This window comes from Vanessa cardui, chromosome 19 (genome assembly GCF_905220365.1).
Source record: "Vanessa cardui chromosome 19, ilVanCard2.1, whole genome shotgun sequence".
Lineage (NCBI taxonomy): Eukaryota > Metazoa > Arthropoda > Insecta > Lepidoptera > Nymphalidae > Vanessa > Vanessa cardui.
This window is the reverse complement of record NC_061141.1, coordinates 4583991-4601529: the sequence shown is the minus strand read 5'-3', so window position 1 is coordinate 4601529 and position 17539 is coordinate 4583991. Positions and strand designations below refer to the sequence as shown.

The following is a 17539-nucleotide window of genomic DNA, read 5'->3' as shown; positions in this document are numbered from 1 at the left end:
CTTATAATAATAATGTTGAAGGGGATTTTAGTAAATGTTTAGATTTATGTTTGAAAAGAATTAAGTTGTTTAATTGGACTTGCCGCTTACTCCCTTGTGGACGGAGCTCTTTGGTCCCTGAGAATGTATTAATCAAGTATATGATACTTATGGGCGGTGATGAAAGCCGTAGTGTAGTCGCAGTTGTCTTACAATAAAACGCAATTATCAATACTGTATTGGTTTTTATTTCAACACATGTTGTACACACTCGGGAGTACGATTTTAGAACATTTTAAGAAAGGAATGTAAATATATTTTTTTACGCGATATCTGTAGTTACATAAAGTACATACCAGTCTCCTTGTTAATATTAAATCCAGCGGATTTTATTATAATAAGTACCTTAGAAGGTATCGTAATTCATAACTTAAATGCTCGCTTAGCTTATTCTTAAATATAATGTTCGAACGAAAGACATCGCTTTTAGATAACAGTTGTGACTTTGGTTAATAATTGTAAATAGAACCGAAAATTTAGGCACGTTTAGGTACACAGGTCTCAAAAGCGATATAATTCGTAGTTCATTTCAGACTAGATTTAATAAACTACCACTTAGAGCCACGAAATTATTATAAAGTACAGTCCTACCGCTGTTCCTAGCAACTGAAATGGTCGATTAAGCCCTAGAGAAAACAGTGTCTAGCGACGTTAAATATTGATTATCAAATCCTAAGTTATCACATCGAGGGGAAAAACACCAAACTCATATGGATCGACGTCTAAAGAAAGTTAGTTACGAACTTGGACGGACGCTTACGACAACGGATCAGAGGAGGGCCACAACCGACGTTACAAACATTCAAAGTGATTTTGAAAAAAAACAAAATTAAGGATACAATTATGAGATCATCCAAATATGTTAAGTACAATTTCGAGGGCTCGTATAACTGCACAACTAATACACAAACTGCACGAAAAGAAGTCTCCTTAAATTTATAATTATTTTGGCTTAAATATTTAATTATACTTCTTTAAGTACAGTTAGTTTTATTACGCTCGTGCGCTTCGAGGTACGATATATATTTTCATCTAACATAGTCGTAAGTATTTTGAGATTTCATAGCGATATTTATTTTCAAATACGTAATCTCATAACAAAATGATCGTACGATATGTATTCTAGCAGGAATCGAATATGGCAACACACAGAGGGATTATTTTTTTTTGTCTATAGCAACACTTGTACATTAAATGTGTCGATAGGAAAGCGCACGAGCGTAACGGTTACAAAGGACACAAGTTGACTAGGCGGAGTCGCTGTGTTTCCTATCTAAGCTAGATCATACAACTAAATAGTCCATTATAATAAAAAAAAATATCACTCGTCATCCACCGATACAATCACTGGAAGTCATTTTTTTTTTTTACTTTTTGAGTATTTGAGTGGTGATTTCTTTAATGAACACATCACTGCGGGGTCACTCGCTCAGGGCGGGGTGGTGGGACAGGGGGCTCAAGCGGCGGGCTCGGCGCCGGCGGGGGCGCCGCCCTCCCGCGAGCGCTCGCTGTGGGCCGGCGAGCCTTCGCAGGACCTGTGACAACACCTCCTATTACTCACTGGGCACACGAGACGATCACTTGGAATTCACTTTTATAGTAATAAATAATTACATAAATAACGTCTCATACAATGATATTCTAATAAACAGATATGTTATACCCAGACTAAACAACAGAAAAACGGGGACCGTTTATTTTACATTTCGTTACAAGTAAAATAATAGCTTGATAAAAAAAAATAAGTAAAAGGGATAACTTGATGTTTTAATTACGCAAAACGTATTACAACGTAATTATGATGTATTATAACGTATTACTACGTAAAACGACTTAAGTCAAACGTCCCAATTGGGACGTTTTCTAGTCATCACTTTTTGCGCGTTAATAACATATCTGTTTACTAGAACATCATTGGAGTCATACCTCATTCGAAATTCTTTATCACAACAGATCAGAAAGAAGGTTAGACAATCTAATTTAGAAGGAATTGATAAAATAAAAATTGGTAATCAATATATCTTAAAGATAATGTGTTTTTTTTTTAATTAAATGACATTAGAATACGATATCCAAATCTTTATTAAAAGATGTTAGAACAAAAGTTACTCAATCTAATTTGAAAGAAATTGATAAAATAAAAATCGGTAATCAATATATCTTAAAGACAATGTGTTTTTAAATGTCATTCAGGCATTAGAATACAATATCACACAAAAGCTTAATAATATATGTGAGTGTGTGTATCCGAAAAAAAAATATATGTAAGTGTGTGTATCCGAACCGTGTGCGCTCCGCGGCGGCCACGAGGTGGTCGGGCGACGCCGAGCGGGAGCTGCGCGCGCTGCCCGCCTCCGAGTACGAATCCTCGCTCGACAGCTGCGGACACAGCGAAACGGGCTCATGAGCGAACACTCGCATTTACATACTTAGTAGGGCTTGTTAACCCATCTGGGTAGGTTCTACCCACTCATCTTATAGCGAGCCTGGCGGTAGGGATGGTCAGCCCGTCTGGGTAGGTTCTACCCACTCAACTTATGGCTAGTCAGTGTAATTACTTAATTAGGTACAAGAGGCATAACATCACAGCTCCGAATTTTTTGCGACGCCAATGTCTATGGCCAGTGTTGACTATCATCATGTAAGGCATAGTCGATGCCTTATATATGGCGCGACCCGATCATTGGTATATTAATAATTTGGGAGGGAATTGTGTGTAGCAAAAATTAGGAAATTGTTGAAGTTTAATATTTATAAAATTTGGATAGGGTGATGGCAAAAACATTGAAATTATATCGCATTATGGTAACAGTAATATCAAATATGTGAGATAACATAGCAAAAAAAATTCACACCAGCAGAGTAATTACCCAGAAAAGAAAGTTACATGAATCTCTTATATTATTTTCTTGTACAGTATCAAGGGTTTGAAAAGAATGATGACGAGAAAGTAAAACGACGACCTCCGTGGTCGAGTGGTGTGTACACCGGTTTTCCAGGGTACGCCACTCCGAGGTCCCGGGTTCGATTCCCGGTCGAGTCGATATAGATTATCATTAGTTTTCTATGTTGTCTTGGGTCTGGGTGTTTGTGGTACCTTCGTTACTTCTGATTTTCCATAACACAAGTGCTTTAGCTACTTACATTGGGATCAGAGTAATGGATGTGATGTTGTCTCATATTTAAAAAAAAAAGCAAGGGACGTACCAACGTAAGCGGCTGGCGGCCGAGCGAGGCGCGCGGGTCGTCCGCTTCGAGCTGCAGGATGCTCTCCTGGCTGCCCGTGAACTGAGACGAGTATACATACATTTTGAAAAGTTACTTAAGTCCATGGTACCACATTTACAAACAAACATACTGTCAATAGTTTATTTCAACCACAAGATAATAATAGCCAAATAACATTTCACATCGAATTGATGTGATATCGTTGATGGTATATGATACTCGTTTATAGATTTTAGATAAAATTACGTTTTGGGCGTCAATAAATCTACTATTAGTTAAGTTAAATTAACCATATTTATTTTTATTTCGAAACAAATCGCAATGAACACTTAAATCTAAAGCTTTTTCTTTATTTCTTCTGCGATTGGAATAGTGTATGTAATATAATCAGGGTTATTGGTAATTCGACGTATTCCTGTTAGGGGGTCATAGTTCCCCAAATACAGAATGCAAAAGTGAAAATTTTTGACTTTTCACGTAAAATACGTGCTTATAGTTTTTTTCAAAGTCAAAAATGCAACCTCAAAAATTTATTTAAAAAAGTGTCAATTGAAATCAATTTTTCCTTCTAGTTTATGAAAATGATTGAACACTGGATATCTGTCAATATAATCTGTCCAAATTTAAAAAATTGCGAGCTCGTTCTGCAGATTAAATTATTTTAAAACATAACCGTTTTCTTAACTTTCCAAAAATGTATAAAAACTAAGAATTTATTTCAAAGTAACCGAATAAAATGACCTAAAAGGACGCTGGTGGAAATTCGTTTTCGAACATGAACGAATTCGTACTAAAAGTCGCTCTTTAAAATTCACACTAAATTAATTAAAAATAATAGCCAATGTAAAAAACTTACTTACTTAACTTAATACAAATTTAAAATAAAATTTACACACATAAACAGTTCAATAGCTTAGTTATAAAGAGGGTATTTTGTAATTTAGCCAAATTAAAGAATTAATAAGCGTATCCGAGACACTCTGTAACAGAGCACAGCACACACAGCGTGTTCTACAGTGCATAATGCAGGATTCCATCCTTACCGTTATCCTCACGAAGAGGTTCCTGAAAGAAGAGTTATTTTTTGTAAATTCTTGCTTACTGCCGATTCAAGAATCTTGTTTGAAAAAAAAACTGGACCATTTGAAGCCTAATTGGATCCAGATGGGATTACTAACTACAATAATGACATCTTCATTGGAGTGAGAAAGTGCACAAAAATCCTTCGCGAGAAGCAAAGAAGACTTAAGTAGACAGAAAGAAGATTACGAGACAAAATATATACCAGAGAGAGAGGGACTACAGTTTTTGGTATTAATGTTACGCGATCTTCAATTTTCCTAATTGCAACAGTGTAGGACCCATTTCTTGGCCTGAGCCGTAAGTCCGGACTGAATGCCGGTTGATTTATATGTAATGGATCAAATGAATTATGGAGTCTAGCCATAATAATCTACAGAAGATCAAGTATGATGCGGAATAATTTGACGCGTTTGGTAGTTAAATCACAACTTAGGAAAATAATGTGCTTGCAATAGTCACTTCGAGCAAGAACTTCAATGAGGCTGAATTACAGAATATCTTACTTATAACTTAACTATTAAACTGTTTTAAAAAATTATTATTTTATTTTTAACTTATATTGAGTAAGTTTTCATTACATTGATTATTATTTTTGTGGGAATTTTAAAGAGCGACGAATTTTAGGACGAATTAATTAATGTTCGTACGAATTTCCACCAGCGTCCTTTTTGGTCATTTTATTTCGGTTGCTTTGAAATAATTTCCTAGTTTTTGGAAAGCTAAAAAAACGGTTATGTTGTTAAATAATCTGCAGAATAAGGTTTATAATGATTTTTATTGTTTTGAGGCTTTTTTGAGGAAAAAATTGAAATAAGATCGTTTTTCGTCTCGCATTTTTAAATTTGGAGCGATAATTATTGTTTAAATATCAAAAAATATCCAGTGTCTAGTCGTTTTTATAAATCAGAATAAAAAATAAATTTTAATTGATACTTTTTTTAAAATAAATTTTGAAGTTGCATTTTTGACTTATTTAAATGCTTTCAGCACGTTTTTTTACGTATGTCATATTAAATGGGATATAAAGTATTTGATTGAAATAGTTGCTTTAAACAATGATAAATTAGTAGCGTAAATTTTGATAATCGTTCGTTTATCTTTACTGCCGTTTATTATTGGAATCGAGAATACACGACGCAACGAATATATTTTTAAATTATACGTATAACATAATACATACAGTATAACTCACCACAAATCCATAGTACTTCAGTATGTCCATCTTACACATGGGACACGTCCGGTGTTCCAACAGCCACGGGTCGATGCAATTCTTATGGAAATCGTGTCTGGAAAAATACATTGTAAACAATTTAGATATAGTGGTATCTCACTCGCACGCCATACGTGTCGCTATTGCTCTTGGAAAGAAATTTGGCGAACAAGTGATTATGAATTGTTTAATTCTATGATTTATAAATAAATTTCTTGTAGTAATTTACACATAGCACTTTTTTTTTTTGGCATAATTATATTGGTAGAAACGTTATTCATTCAATATCATTTCAATAATATATAATGGTATGGTAATGTTTTTCCTGACCGTACCAAATTAGTACAGTCAGCCATGAAAGGAAATGAGAAAAAAGAAGAAGAACTACAAGACTCACCGACAAGGCAGGGAGCGGAGAGTCTCAGAGACCTTGTAAGGCTCTATACATATCGCGCAGCACTCACCATCGCCCTGCACTTCCTGAAATTATAAAATAGAAACATTTAATCAGATTCATAATGTCATTCGAAAGATTCTGAGATTGATTGTTTGTTACAAAATCATGCTCGAATTCGCATCAATTCTGAAAAGTTATTACTATCTATTGGGTTTACGTCATATTTATATGTATACGATATACTAGTAATTTAATAAATAATTTAATTTATTGACAAATAATTATGAAGGCAAGGAGAAAAAAAGAGCAGCGCCTACAATAATTGCGTCAATCGTTTTAGTCCGTCAGTAAATGATTTCTTATAAAAAAAACATATATTATATCTTTGTAGTTAAAGATTGATCAAATTTTGCCATGCCTTCATCTTTACATGTAGGTCTCATCTGAAATACACACAATGTAAGTAGCTAAAGCACTTGAGTTTTTGGAAAAATGTATTATGAAAAAATGGCATGTATATCTGAATTTATGTATATTACAAATTAAACAAGCGTTTTTTTTAGTTTGAACGATGAATTTTATTTGAAAAGATAGAACGTAGGGGTAATTTTTTTTTTTATACTCGAAATTGAAAATAAATTCTAGCACTAATAATTGACCTAATCGTTTTATCGTTTATTGACACAGGCCTTTGTTGTGTTTTTTGATTTGAGCTCAGCTGGAAGTCTAGACGAAATAACATTATCTAATCAGCATCTAGCATGACATCACAAAATACCCTAAGACTCAAATGACATTATAATTTTGATGATTCGAGCATTTTGTTGTATAGAAAAAAATCAACAATCTACTCAAATATTAAGTTTTTTAATGTTCTTATAATTTTGATCATTATTAAAAATGAAACGACAGCTTTGTATGAACGTATTATTTCGTTATGAGCAAAATATTTTAACATCGACATTTTTTAAGCATTTTTTTCCCTTGCTCAAGGGTAAGAGAAAATATTGTGTTCTATACGCTTTTGGTCATGACTAGTGATGGACCAAAAAAAAAGAAACAGTTTACATTAAACCATGAGGATTAAAAAAAATTGTGTTGGTTGGTGTAATACGATAAAATATATATTTAAATAATATTACTATTCGTAAGAAGGACAAATTAACGATAGCATTTTCATTGCAAATTCGAAGCTGGAACATTCTCTATTCGACCACGGCAACAAGGAAAAAGTAATAGAGTATGTTTTAAACCTAAATGACGCTGACGATTTACCCCTAAATTCTAACGAAGCGAACATATGAAACAGATAATAAATAATATAAAACAGACATGTTAATCAACTCACCCTATCGTCAGACTTCAAGTTTTTGACGGGTATTTTCGACAGCGCTTTCTTTGCAGCGCAGCATAATCGTTTCTGGAAAAACAATTATTAAATGTAAAGACATATATGATTGAAGTATTATGTATCCAACACATAGTACTGGTACAAAATAAAGTTGTTCTTTGTAATGTGGAATTGCTGTCCGGTTGGAAAGGTGAAAGAGCATACTACAGGCTACAGTGGTTGATGAGGCATTGATGTCAGGAATAGTTAATATCTCATACAGTGCCAATATGTGGTGACCACTTACCATCAGGTGGCCCATTTGCCAGTCAGCATGCCTATTTCAAATAAAAAAAAAACATAATACATTTATTTGATTGTATTATAGATACATATAACACATACACAACACGCAACGAAATCATTTTAAAACATTCGCAATTAAAAAGTTTTTTTTTTTTTTTTATAATTAAGCAAAGGCGCTTTCGAATATTCCAATAAAAAAAAATTCAAATTAAGAATTTGTTGAAAGTTAATAAATAATAATATAACCTTTTTTTATTAATTACATATGTATTTTTTAAAATGTGTTTATATCAATATTTGTTCTATTAAATAATAAACTTACCGAGAGTCGGTCCTTGGCGTGTATGTATCTGAAGCGCTGTATGTAGTAGAACACAAGCCAGGCCAGCGAGATGACCATCAGAACTATGAAGGATATGGAGACGAAGAGAACCGACGTCCTGGAAATAAAAAAAAATAGCATTCTAATTTCAAAATATTTTTTTTTTATCTTACAAAATATTTCTTAGTTTACGTTTAAAATTAATTCGACGTGATGAAAAGGTTTTATATCATGTTTTTTACCGACAAATAACTGCGTTCCGATTTTAAGGGTGAGTTTCAGACATAGGGTCTAAGGAGGTTTCAAACTTTTCAATCAAATGTGTCTATGGTCTAGATGACAACATGGCCTCGTTGCCTGACACTAAAAGATTACCTAGTAAACATTACTTATATATATTTTATTTCTTTATCTAATTAAATAACCTTTATAGCAATCTATGTACTATGAGGTATGTACGTGTTTTACACTTAGCCAAGTTTAGCTTAATATAGCTATTACGGAAAAAAAAATGAAATTACTACATAAATATATCATACATAATATTATACCATTACTACTTAACAAACTTCAAAATCTAAGCTCAAGTTAAGCAATTATTTTTGAATATATAAATACTTGGATAATGATTTCCTTTAAGTAAGCAGACTCAAGTATCCCAAGATCTAGCATTCTAGCATATACGATATTGAAATAACGATCTTCTACTATATTGTTTAAGTGATATTCTAGCATATCTGTCGGGTTAAAAAAATATATCTATCTCTCTTGTACATACGAGTAAATAGAACCCGTCTCGTTCGCGCTGACTCGTCGAAAGGATGCGAATTAAAAGAAAAAGAAAAGTATGCATAAACAATGTAAAAAACGCATAAATATACAAACTACTAATGAATATACATACTATCAGATAACAAAGATTTCAACAGATAAAACGCACTTCAAATATAGTTTGAAAATGGAAGCTTTTTTTTTAAATTAAGTACGTGTTCATGGTGTAAATTAAAAAGCGCAAATTCATAGCCAATAAACGGTATTTATATGTGCATGATACAAACATAAAATTATAGTACGACACAAATTAGATGTAGCATCGGAAAATGCAATGAAATGAATGTATTATTTTTAGTTATATATTAATAGCTCCATATCGCGCCATTGGACGCTATTCGTCGCTATAGATTCTCGCGTCAGTTCAACCCGAGAAAACAAGTGAATGTAAATCGATCAAATTGACGAATATATTAGGTCATATGATATTACAAGTTATTACGTTTGTGTAAGGATCATATTCGCATGAGAAATAAATATTAATAATTTGGGATGGCGTACTCAATTCGGATGTGATCGATTTTACAAATTTTGCCGATGCTACATCTAAGTTGTGTCGTACTATACATTAATAGGTATTTGAATGGTTATTTTTATGTCATAAATGGTAACAGCATATATAAAATAAATCATTTTGTTTTAACAAGTTTTATTCATTATATACAGCGTTATAATAATAAAACGGATTTATTTCAAACCTTCCTGTTCTAATCACTGCTATGTAAATAAATACCTAAACAAAACGAAGAATTTGCAACATAATCGCTACATATTATAAAACCAAGTCCCCCGGCCGAGTCTGTCTGTTTGTTCGCGATAAGCTCCAAAACTACTAAACGGTTTAATACGGTTTTCACAAATAGACAGACGGATTCGCGAGGAAGGTTTAGGTATATTTGTTAAGGTTTTGTGTAAACAAATTGATATTTTCATAGAAACGATGTCTTATTTTCTTTGAGATCAATGATGTTCTAGTAAACAGATATGTCATTAACGCGCAAAAAGTGAAGACTAGAAAACGTCCTAATTGGGACGTTTGTCTTTAGTCGTTTTCATCATAATTATGCCAGTAATACATTATAATACATCATAATTATGTAGTAATACGTTTTGCGTAATTAGAACATCTAGTTATCTCTTTTACTTATTGTTTTTATCAAGCTATCCTTTTTACTTGTAACGAAATGTAAAATAAACGGTCCCCGGCGCGGCACACTTTTTTCTGTTGTTTAGTATGGGTATAACATATCTGTTTATTAGAATGTCATTGTTTGAGATATAATAAAAATAAAACTTATGACCCTTGCGAAGCCGGAATGTGCTATATAGTTATTTTTAATACAGATATATTAAAAAAAAGGTATATACGAACTTGTTAATGTTGCTGCTGATGTGAGTGAAAGTGCGTCCCTTGATGATCGCGATCATGACCTTCGTTCCGTTGTCCACGAGCCTCGTGATCTCCTCGCCCTTCCACTTGTACGTGAACACGGCGCTTATATTACCTGCAACAGACACAACATTTGACATTCATAACATACTAGCAAAGACCCCGACTAGCTGCGCGTTTGAATTTAACAAAATTTATAGTCGGCTTAAGTTACTCCTTATTATATCAGCAAGCAAGTCCCATCAAAATCGGTCCAGCCGATCCAGTGATTAGCCGGAACAAATAGACAGACAAAAAATGTAAAAAAAAATTATGTGCTAACACACATATGCATTAAGAAAAAGCGGTTATTTTAATATTACAGACACTCAAATTTTATTATATGTATAGATTACTCATAAGGTATGACTTGTGATGCTCGCAGATGGTGTTTATAACTACATTAATAAATCTAGTTCAACAGGATATTTAAAAAAGTCTCGTATATTGTTACAAGTAACCGCTCGTCACATATTACTCAAAAGCGAAAGTTACCTGGTGTACCTTAACGATTCCTTATGTAAAGATTATATGTACATCTTATATATAAAAAATGGTAAACCGATTTTGTTATCACTATATTGCCAATGTTATGTATGATAGTTGTACGGCGCGGTCTTCATGCAGTTTACATAAACTAATAATTTAGTATGGCAATCAACCTCCATTAGGGAAATACGTCACATCACGTCACACCCAATAAAAGCCCTTTATTTACAAAGATTTATATTACGTTTTCATTTAAATCAAATTAACAAATCAATCTAAGATTACCGGAACCGCTATTACCTTTCATAACTCGATAACACTGATAACAATGAGACGTAGTTGCATAATTATCATGTTTAATCTAAGATAGCTTATCTTGAACTTAAGGTCATATAAAACTAATGAAGAGATTTAAAATCACGTATACTTAGATTATAATTAAATTTTCAAATGATTCAATTTTGACTTCTACGTTTCGTTTGATTGCCTAATCGATGATTTCGTGTTTTATCTCTTATTCTAAAGTATCAGATAACTGAATAATATTGCTTGGGATATTTAGATGGAAATACCATAACTATGTATTAAAGATTTAGGAAGTTAATTGGGTCTTTTTTTAATCTGTGGTTGGTTACTGTTTATAAAATATAGTGTTTTTTTGTTTATTTCCCTTACACATTTAACTATTAAAGAAACTTTATCAAATTGTGTAGATTGGCAAAGGGTACAGAAAAAGATTAATGGTACCTAAAAGTTCCCTCCCTTTCACACGCGGCCAAAAAAAGAAAAAAAAATGGTATTACTTATACCCCATCTCATCATTATACTTAATTGTTTTTTGGGTGTAAGTGTGCTTAATGAATTAGATTTGTTTTGATTCAATTTTTTCAAAAAAATAATTTTTATGTGAAATAACGGAACGATAAATAACGTTTTATAAAAATTAAAAAATAAATCTACATCCGAAAGAGTTTTAAAATACAAACATTAAACATTATGTGGTTTATTTACTAATAAAATTTACCTACTAATATTTTTCCTGTACAAATAACGTGAACTTAATTAATGTCAGCTTATAACTGTCGTTAGGAACACAGGAACAAGGAAAAATTATAAGCATTTTTTTTTAATAACACGAGCGAGTTTTTGACTTATAACTTCATTTATCAATTGTTTATAGAATTAATATTAAATTGTATAATGTTGTTAATGTATAATATATTGTTGTATGATGCTTTTAAACGAGAACAATTTTTTGTTGTGTTCATATTTGACGTATTTATAGAAGCTGAGAGGAATATATTTATATTTTTTATCGTATAGTTTGGCGCACGAGCGTATACAGGTCAACTGGTCACCATCACCCATAAACAATAACGCTGTAAGAAATATTAAGTATTCTTTACATCGTCAATGTGTCACCAACCTTGGGAACTAAGATGTTATGTCCCTTGTGCCGGTAGTTACACTGGCTCTCTCACCCTTCACACCGGAACGAAACAATACTGAGTACTGTTATTTGGCGGTAGAATAACTGATGAGTGGGTGGTACCTACCCAGACGGGCTTGCACCCATCACATTTGGGGTTTGTACAAGTTACTAATGATTACCCTTATGTTTACAATTAAATACAGTTTTATATAAATTAGCGCAGATGTTCCAAACGTTTTGTTGCGTAGCCCTGACTGTATAAGCCCCTCTAATCCCCGCATTAACCTCGCCGGCGTGGGATCCAGCCTTATCACAAAGACGCAACGTAAATAGGAAAAATATAAGAATACAATTAGTACTTATATAAAATGTATATATAATTACAAACATACATGTAAATGCCACGCTTGTCACATCAACAGATTAAATTGAAAGTGCATGAACTGCAAAGCGTGCCAACTTATATAATAGTATTTTACACTGACCCATCTCCCAAAAGAACTGTCTCGTGTATTATATTATAGTAGTTCAGTTAGACATAACAAAAAGCGTCTTCTCATGTGAATTCGTGGTATATTAAAATAATTATCAAGTTCACAAGAGCAAAAAAAACAACGTAAATATAAAAACAATTAAAGCTCTTATAAAAAACACAGACGCGAAAGTATATTAAAAGTATTAATTAATATGAAGAATAATTATATTTATGTATAAAGTATATATAAGAAACGATCAAATTCTGACGATCAAACATCCTTAAGAAAATTTTTAAAGGAAATTCGAACTTTTTCCAGTAAAGCTGAAAAGTTACCTATTAAAAAAGTTACCCATGGACTCTTTTGGATCAGCCAATGATTTAAGGAAATTTAAAAAAAAAACGTTCGTATTTTAATCGTGTATTAATTCTTATGACCAATTTTAGGTAAAATAAATGACATACAATTTTATCATTACTTAGTGTTTGATAAAGAGAGAGTTTATGAAGGGGGTTGAAAATGGGGGTGGAAGTTTGTACGGGAAAACAATCAATCAACAAATTTTATACATGTAAAATGGAGGATTAATATTTGTGTGCTTCTGGTTACAGCTAGTAAATTATATTTGATCTCCGTCTCTATCAGCAACTATTTAGTACTTGGAATTTAATTATATAATTATATATATTGTAATATGTAATTGTAATATGTAAACGCCAATAGTTTACGGGCCGCCTAGCGATGTAAAAGTCACTAATCGATCCTAACCTCTTAGGCTATTGTCGTACCCACTAACACAAGTGATAAACTTAAAAGGAGGGGTAAATAGGAATATTAGTAATTTCTCAATTCATTTGGGGCATTGCTATTAATCCTTTAAAAAATTGAGAATAGATCGCCTAATGCCACGGTGCTGCATAATAATATAAATCATACATATACAAAGCTCCAAGCCTTGAGAACGAAGACGTTACGTTCCTTGTGCCTGTAATTACACTGGCTAACATTTCTGGTTACCTTCAAGCCGGAACCCAACAATAGCTAAAGTTAAGTTACGTTGTTGGACGGTAGAATATATAATGAGTAACAGCTACTACTAGACGGTCTTTCACAAATCCTTACTTCCAATATATATGTATATATTGTCTATCATATAGGAATCAATTATCATTACATAGTATAAAAGAAACTCAAATAACTTTATTCAATATAGAAGCATTACACTTTCTTATTGAAACACTACCACCACAACAAAGTTATGTATGCTTAATTATTTAAAATTTCGCAACGGATTTTGTTGCAATTGTTTTAATAGGTACAGTGATTTGCGATGTAGGTTTTTATAAGCGAAGAGGCAGTGATCATTTTAGAAGTTTGTAACGTGATGTTGTAAATAAACAAATTCTGTAGTATATGTACTGAGCGAAGCCGGGGCGGGTTGCTAGCAGTCAATAATATCTTGTTGTGTCTGGCTAACTGCACTAGTTCGTTAGGTATGAACGTAGTAAATAGTTGCGTGACTAATACTTAACCCGTGTAAGCGATCGACCTCACGACCCGGCTTCATTGCCAAGGTAAAGTGATGTTAGCTATAAGTGCTGCTCAGACTATTGTTTATAAGTATTAAACTTTGATAGCCCAATGGTTTACGGATATCGAGGTAAATAGTCTCATGATTGATACTGTCCCTTGAGCTATTGACATCCCCACTGTTAACAGAAGTGATAAGTTCAAACGGAGGGCTAGAAATATTTGGCGCATTGATACTAATCTAAAAAAAAGTATTAAAGATTCTGCCTGTGCAAATTTCAACCATCTATACTAATATTATAAATATGTAAGTATCTGTGTCTGCCTTTCTTTGTTTATGTTTCACGACCAAACCGATGACCCGAATTTGATGAAATTTCGTGTGAAGTAAACTTGAACTCCAAGAAAAGACTTAGTTGTTTTTGCCTGATACATGACAACCAAGTTCTAAAGCTAGAGTGAAGCCGCGTGCGACAACTAGTTTAGAATAAAATAAAAATAAAATTTAAACGATTGTATAGCTATGAAAAAAACGATTATGTTTACGTTCAAATATGTGTACATCACACACACACAAACGTTTACAACAAAACAAAGGACGATCGCAAGTCTCGCTAATAACGTAGGTAGAAGAATAAAATTCAATTAACACGATATACTAGTACTGATTGGTACGAGTGGTTCTTCAGATAAAATTTAACCACGGCGGTTAAAAGATATGTCCCCATGGGATAATTTACAGCAGGCATTTGTGCGTAAACCACCTGAACCCCGGACTTCCGTTTTCAATTTAGACAGCCGAAATGTAATCAATGTAATTTAAACTTTTTTTTTTATAGTCGAAATTTTTTATCAAGACATGGTAGCAGGAGCCGCAATGGCGCAGTGGTTGGAACGCATGCATCTTAACCGATGATTGCGGGTTCAAACCCAGGCAAGCACCACTGAATATTCATGTGCTTAATTTGTGTTTATTAACTCGTGCTCTGCGATGAAGGAAAACATCGTGAAGAATCCTGCATGTTTATTCCACAAACCCGCATTTGAACAGCGTGATGGAATATGTTTCAAACCTTCTCCTTAAACGGAGAGGAGGCCTTAGCCCAGCAGTGGGAAATTTACAGGCTGTTGTTGTTGTTGTTTTTGTATGGCATGTGCAAAAAATTATACTAAGATATCTTTTAACGACGAATCGTAAATAAGAAAATTGATTTTATATTTAAAAACATGAGTGTCAATAACCTATCGATCGATTTTGTGGAAGAAAATAAACTATTTCGTGTGTGTTGTTTTTAAATAATTATTTTAATTCATTATCATATAAGATTATAACAGAATATATTATGACAAGCTAGTCGTCTCGGCTTCTCCCGAGTACAAATAACCTACCTATATAATTTATTACGTTTAAACCTTTCGCTTGATCGCTCTGCTAATTGATAAAAAAATGCATCAAAATGTTGCATAGTTTAAAAGATCTATGGCGACAGTACTCTATACTATTTAGAGACTTCTATTTAAACATTAAAATAGACAAATATTTCTATTACGTCATTATTTTTGGATTGATATGTTTAGTTTAATTGCAATTTTATGTCGGTTCAATTTCATCATCGGAATTGATTTCGTCATAAACATTAAAGATCAATCTATTGATGGTAAAGTCGGGGTAAGAAAAGGTTCGTCACCTTAAGATCTAATTTTGTATGCTCAGTATGCGCCATAATCTGCTTTACCGATCGAGATTGACATATCGTGTCGCGATGTTTTGATGTTTAGATTCAAAAGGTACTAAAAGCTTAAGACTTGATAAAGGAATTTATTTGAAAACTGACGAAGGTTTTCTTACTCTGGCTGTACACAGCTGAGATCGATTTAAATATCTCAATTCCGATAGGATAGCAATCCCTCACGACCGGAGAGGCGTAGGAAAAAGGTTTTGCGACCTTTCGGCGGACAGAAATAGCCACAAATAACCACATACAACTTTATAACTACAAGCTTCTTCTTAAATACTACCAATGTAATGGCCTGATTAAATTTTTGCAACCCATACCTACATTTTACATTTTTACATAAAACACACTAATTTTACATTTAAATTCAACACTGGAATTTTACTCTTGAAGAATTTTACCGTACAACAGCTAATATATTATTACGTCCCAGGTAAATTAAAAACAAAATGACTTGTCGAAAATAATTTAAATCTTTTTAATCGTGGCTGGTCACGAACTTAAAGATCAACTTGATTATTTATTATCTTTAATCTATAAATATACATGACAATATTTAAATCATATAGTCATATGTGTAGCTATAAATAAAATATTAAGAACATATTTTAATACAGCCATTTATATGCATAATTACCAATGGGATTTGTGTCAGAGGAAATTATTAGCTTTAGAAGTATAAAAAAAAGTTATATAATTTAAATATAGAATATTTTTGTTTACGATATCGTTTATCATAGCACATATTGCATGAACAACCAGTCTTCCTGACAGGTTTAATTTGGCAGATTAGTACAAACAAAAATAAAAACTAACGTCGCTTATAAGGTCAGTATAACTAATAGTTTTAAAATGAGAAGTTGTATATTTACATATTTCATTAATTACTCATATTTATTATATAGGAAGTAAACTAGCAGGAGACTCATCTGATGGAAAGTGACTATCGGGTCCAATACATGTAATGGATGAAATTATGCATAATGTCTAGGAAGCCTCCTGGCTTGCATTGCTGAACTATAATATGTGTTTGTTAAGTGTTCCCAATCGTATAGGATAAAGCCAGAGTGTCGAGTCAGCATTCTGCAATTTTTAAGGTTTATCATCAATAATCTTAAAAATTGCGCTGTTTTTATATTTTCAGACTTATGGTACTGAAGGGATTTTCAGTACCTTGTAACATACCCTGTGAAAGATGCTCTGAGCAATGTAACGATCGAGTAAAATAATGATTTTTAAAATCGTTTCACACTGTAAAAGCCTATCAGGTGTTAAAAATAATTTGATGACTGTTTTATTATTCGATGTCAGCTAAATATATCAGCAACTAAAATTATATAATAACATAACTTTATACTAACGACGTCGTGACAAGGAACTCTTAGCTATAATGACACAAGGCGATTTATCTTTCGAGTTCCGTCTAATAATCGTCTTTTATTTTTAAATTTGTTAGGCAAACTGGCAACCTCATGGAAAGTAGGCATAACAGCTCATAGACCGTAGGAAATCTTAAGTATTCCTTGCATTGGTAATGCGCCGCCAACTTTGGGAGTTAAAATGTTAAGTACCTTGTGCCTGTAGTTACACTTGATCACACTTTAAATCGGGACACTAATGCTACTTATTGTTTGGTGGTAGAATAATACCTTGAAATTCAGACTGGCATGGACAAAGTCCTACCACCAAATCAATTTT

The 17539-nt window shown here is 32.7% G+C and overlaps 1 protein-coding gene across 4 annotated transcripts in view; it reads right to left on the bottom strand.

Annotated features, from left to right (window-relative positions):
- Positions 1–207: 207 nt before the first annotated feature.
- The window catches only part of LOC124538044 (protein goliath), a 93183-nt gene continuing 75851 nt past the window's right edge, over positions 208–17539 (bottom strand). For 3 of the 4 annotated variants that reach the window (XM_047115053.1, XM_047115054.1, XM_047115055.1), the window contains exons 5-13: positions 10122–10254; positions 8697–8723; positions 7919–8036; positions 7309–7380; positions 5961–6043; positions 5543–5639; positions 3247–3327; positions 2324–2418; positions 208–1574 (exon numbers count right to left, since the gene is read on the bottom strand). In XM_047115053.1, coding sequence (XP_046971009.1) covers positions 1496–1574; positions 2324–2418; positions 3247–3327; positions 5543–5639; positions 5961–6043; positions 7309–7380; positions 7919–8036; positions 8697–8723; positions 10122–10254 — 785 coding nt within the window. In that variant the 3' untranslated portion in view covers positions 208–1495. The remainder of the gene's footprint in view (positions 1575–2323; positions 2419–3246; positions 3328–5542; positions 5640–5960; positions 6044–7308; positions 7381–7918; positions 8037–8696; positions 8724–10121; positions 10255–17539) is intronic. The other variant, XM_047115056.1, reaches the window with a different exon arrangement.